Raw genomic sequence first — 3,716 nt, 5'->3', positions numbered from 1 at the left:
GAGTTACTCCTACGCAAAGCTGCGACGACGGCACGAACGTAAATAAAAATAGCAATAATAAGGAGCAAATATTGACGGATAATGTCAACAATAGCAATAATATAAGTGATACAACTGTGCCTTTGGATGAATGTAATAATTTTATCGGCGATACATGTAGTATTGATAAGAACGCGCCGGATGACGTAGAGACCGGCGTACAGTATGTTAAAGAACGCGGTAAATTAGATAAAAGCTACAGTACGCCCGCGTATGATCTATCGGACACCGAGGATAAGGAGGATAGAAAAGCAGCGCTTTTTCAGAATCCGTTTTGTAAATTAGATTTACCTGCTCATTGTTCAAACAATGTACCAAGTGGTGCTTCAACAAAGACTGATGTTTGTATGTATACCGAGAGTGCTGTTGATTACGAAAAATTGAAGAATACAAATGGAGATCATAAAGAAACGTCCGTGTCGAAGATGTGCGGCGGTAATGTTGCACGAAAAGTCAGCGACATCGAGAAACAGATAGCGCATGAAACCGCGGAGGAACAAGCAAGTGTCTTCGGAGTGCCTAAGGAATTAGATTCACATAAGAATATTATACGCATTAATGACGTGAGTCCTAATAATAATTATATAGAAGAGAAAAACCAAAGCAATATTGAATGTAACATAGGGGAAGTAAACGTAAATACATGTGACGAGAAGCATTTCATCGCGGAGTTAAGCAACGAATGCAAAAAAGATATCATAAACGAACTCCATTCTGGAGTTATTTGTTCGACAAATTTGGCAGACAAATGTCATGAGAATATTGTTTGCAATAATTCGAAAATGTCAAACAGTGAAGAAGCATACACTAGTAGTAGTAATAGTAATAGTAGTAGTAGTAGTAATAGCAGCAACAGCATTGAAAGAGACGAAACGTTGCAAAAATTCGGCAAAATTTTGCAAACAGTCGATTGCGCCTTAACTCAACATGCAAAATTGCTTGAGAAGAAGTCTTCCATGATAGTATCGAAAGAGGATTCTACCAAGACAAGGATGTCACCAAGCAATAATGTCAAATCTTCTATCGAGGACGACCTACCGAATGTTTCGATGATGCAAATTAGCGCAAAACCACAAGCTAAAGAGATAAAATCTGCGGATTCACCTTTGGCGCAGGCTACAGTACAATCTTGCCGTTATATAGAGTTACCGAAGATCGAGTCTGTTAGAAAACTCGAAAATAAATCTCACATAACACCGCCAGAACCGCCGCCTCGTAAGTATTACACGAACCACGCGGCAGTGACCGACTTGAAATTAAATACTACTCCAAAAATTCCGAACAGTTTGGAAAAACCTCAAGTTCCAGAGAGACCCAAAATAAGACAAGACTTTAGAAAAGTAGATAATTTGAATTTATCTGTGAATCACATCAGAAGCAATTCAGATTGTCAAAATAAAGAAAATTCCTCCTTCGATGTTAATACAGAAAATCCAGTTGATTTTATCGAACGACGAATTACAAGTCTAAATGATCAAAAGTTTACCCAATCCGATACTTCGTTATATAATGAAAATACCAATAAACAATCGAGAGAAGATAAATACTCTTTTGAAAAATACGAGCCGTTCATCGAAAAGTTTGCTTGCTCGAGTCAATCTATAACAGACTGTTATAAATCTGGTCATTCTCCTCGCAATATTGAATGCCCCGATGGTGCGACACACTCGAAACAAATGATATCCTTGGATCTAAAAGCAAAATCATCAGAGAAAGATAAAAGTTTCGAGAAAAGTGTTGTTAATAGAGCTATGATGGTAGCTAGAAGTATTGGCTTACACGGTAGTTTGAGCAAATCTAATAGCAGCCCGAGAAGTAACAGAAAACGTAATATGTTACTGGCAAGTAAGTAATTAAGTAACGAATTTTTTTTCAGTTCATTATACTTGAGATTTACTCATTATACTTGACATTATACAGATTTGTTTCAATAGTAATATGAATCAAATTCTTTGAAAATTTGTTGAAATACATATTATATGTATTCACATAAAATTATCTTTTATTTAAATATAATATATTGTAGTTTGATATACGCGAGTGATATTTTCAAAATCATATTTTATATTTTGAATTATTTGAGAAGATGAAAAAAATATATCGTTTTTTCTCTTTTTGTAGAGAGAAGAAATGTATCCGTAAAAGACATTGGTAGTGGTGATTTAGAAGGATGGCTGATATATCGAAGCAGAGGAGCAGGCGGCGCATGGGCAAAGGCTTGGTTCGTGTTAAAGTGTTCATCATTGTACAGGTAAAACTATTTGACAGATGCGTGTTACGACAATTTTTATGTACAGTATCGAATAAATGTACTAATTTTATTTTCTAGGTTTAAGACACAGGACAGTACGAAAGCTGACTGCTTGATCGTGTTAACGGGTTTTACCGTATCGCCAGCTGCCGAAGTAAAATCGAGAAAGTATGCCTTCAAGGTATATCATACGGGGACAGTATTTTACTTTGCCGCTGATGCCGAGGATTCGTTGATTCTGTGGCTAGACGCGGTCAGTAAAGGCACTCTGGGCGCAGATACCCACAATCAGACCATCGGACTTTTCAGCGAAACAGACGAAAGCGACAGTGAGAGTCACAAGAACAAGATAAAGTGTACTCTGGAATCTAAATCAAATCTGGAAAAGAATTCGTTTGGTTCTTTGAAAAAGGTCGTACGAAAAGATATCGGATCTTTTAAAGATCATCACGAAATTAGTGGGGCAAGCTTAGATCGAAAATATTTAAAGTTTCTCGGCGCCAGAAATCAAAATATGCCCGTTCCAACAGCGCAATTTAGAAGTTACAGAAGAGTACTTCCCACATCGACGCCAAATAAGTAAGACTAACATCATCGAGAATATCCCATATATATATGTTATATATATCGATGTATCTTCTTTAAACATAATGCCCCATGTTTTATAGAAAAGAAGATTCCAATTCAAATTCCTTGGATTTGCAAATGACTATCGCAGGTAGCACATTTTATGGATTAAGCGGTTCACAGAGCGCCATGGATATGTTGAGCCCGTCAAGCAATCAAGACATGGGTGATTACCGGCGTGCTACGGATAGGTAATTTTTATATATATCTTTTCCTGAATATTACATTACAGAAAAACGTTTTTCTATGCAGAGAATAGAAGATAACATATCTTGCAATATTTTATTGTTATAACATATAGATCCGTCGATAGCCGTAATAGAAGACCGGATGATTCGCAAAGCTTTAACATGGAAGAATTCATGTTGTCTCAACAGAATGAGGATCAACAGCGGTCAAATACGATAAATAGGTCGTTATCTCCGCGTGCGACTCCTTTGACCGGTGATCATGTGCATGTAGATCACAGAAACTTGAATAACAATGCGGCGTATGGCGAGCAAATCAGACAATTGAATGAGACATTCTTGAACAATGACATTGGCTTTATTTATGGCAAGACTAATGATGAAATCTCGAGAAGTAGTAGCACTATGTACGCTCATTCGAGAAATGCGCACGAGCATACGATGCGTCAATTTAGCGGGGACTGTTTAGTTACTGCCCGATCTGAGAACAAAGGGGATTGCATAAGCGATAAATCTTGTAGCAAGTACACGGCGGTCGGACAGAAAAGGATATGGGATCCATCCGGTTCCGCACAAAAGAGAAGAACGCAGGAGCTTGCGAACGTTCAGCA

At 37.6% G+C, this 3,716-nt stretch overlaps 1 protein-coding gene across 1 annotated transcript in view; it reads left to right on the top strand.

Moving 5' to 3' along the window:
- LOC115234954 overlaps positions 1–3,716 on the top strand; it is a 10,931-nt gene that overhangs the window by 3,599 nt on the left and 3,616 nt on the right. The window contains exons 6-10 of the mRNA XM_029806381.1: positions 1–1,884; positions 2,161–2,290; positions 2,369–2,869; positions 2,959–3,108; positions 3,219–3,696. Coding sequence (XP_029662241.1) covers positions 1–1,884; positions 2,161–2,290; positions 2,369–2,869; positions 2,959–3,108; positions 3,219–3,696 — 3,143 coding nt within the window. The remainder of the gene's footprint in view (positions 1,885–2,160; positions 2,291–2,368; positions 2,870–2,958; positions 3,109–3,218; positions 3,697–3,716) is intronic.

Source organism: Formica exsecta, unplaced genomic scaffold (assembly GCF_003651465.1).
Source record: "Formica exsecta isolate Colony F162 unplaced genomic scaffold, ASM365146v1 scaffold21, whole genome shotgun sequence".
NCBI lineage: Eukaryota > Metazoa > Arthropoda > Insecta > Hymenoptera > Formicidae > Formica > Formica exsecta.
This window is presented reverse-complemented; position numbering and strand designations above follow the sequence as displayed.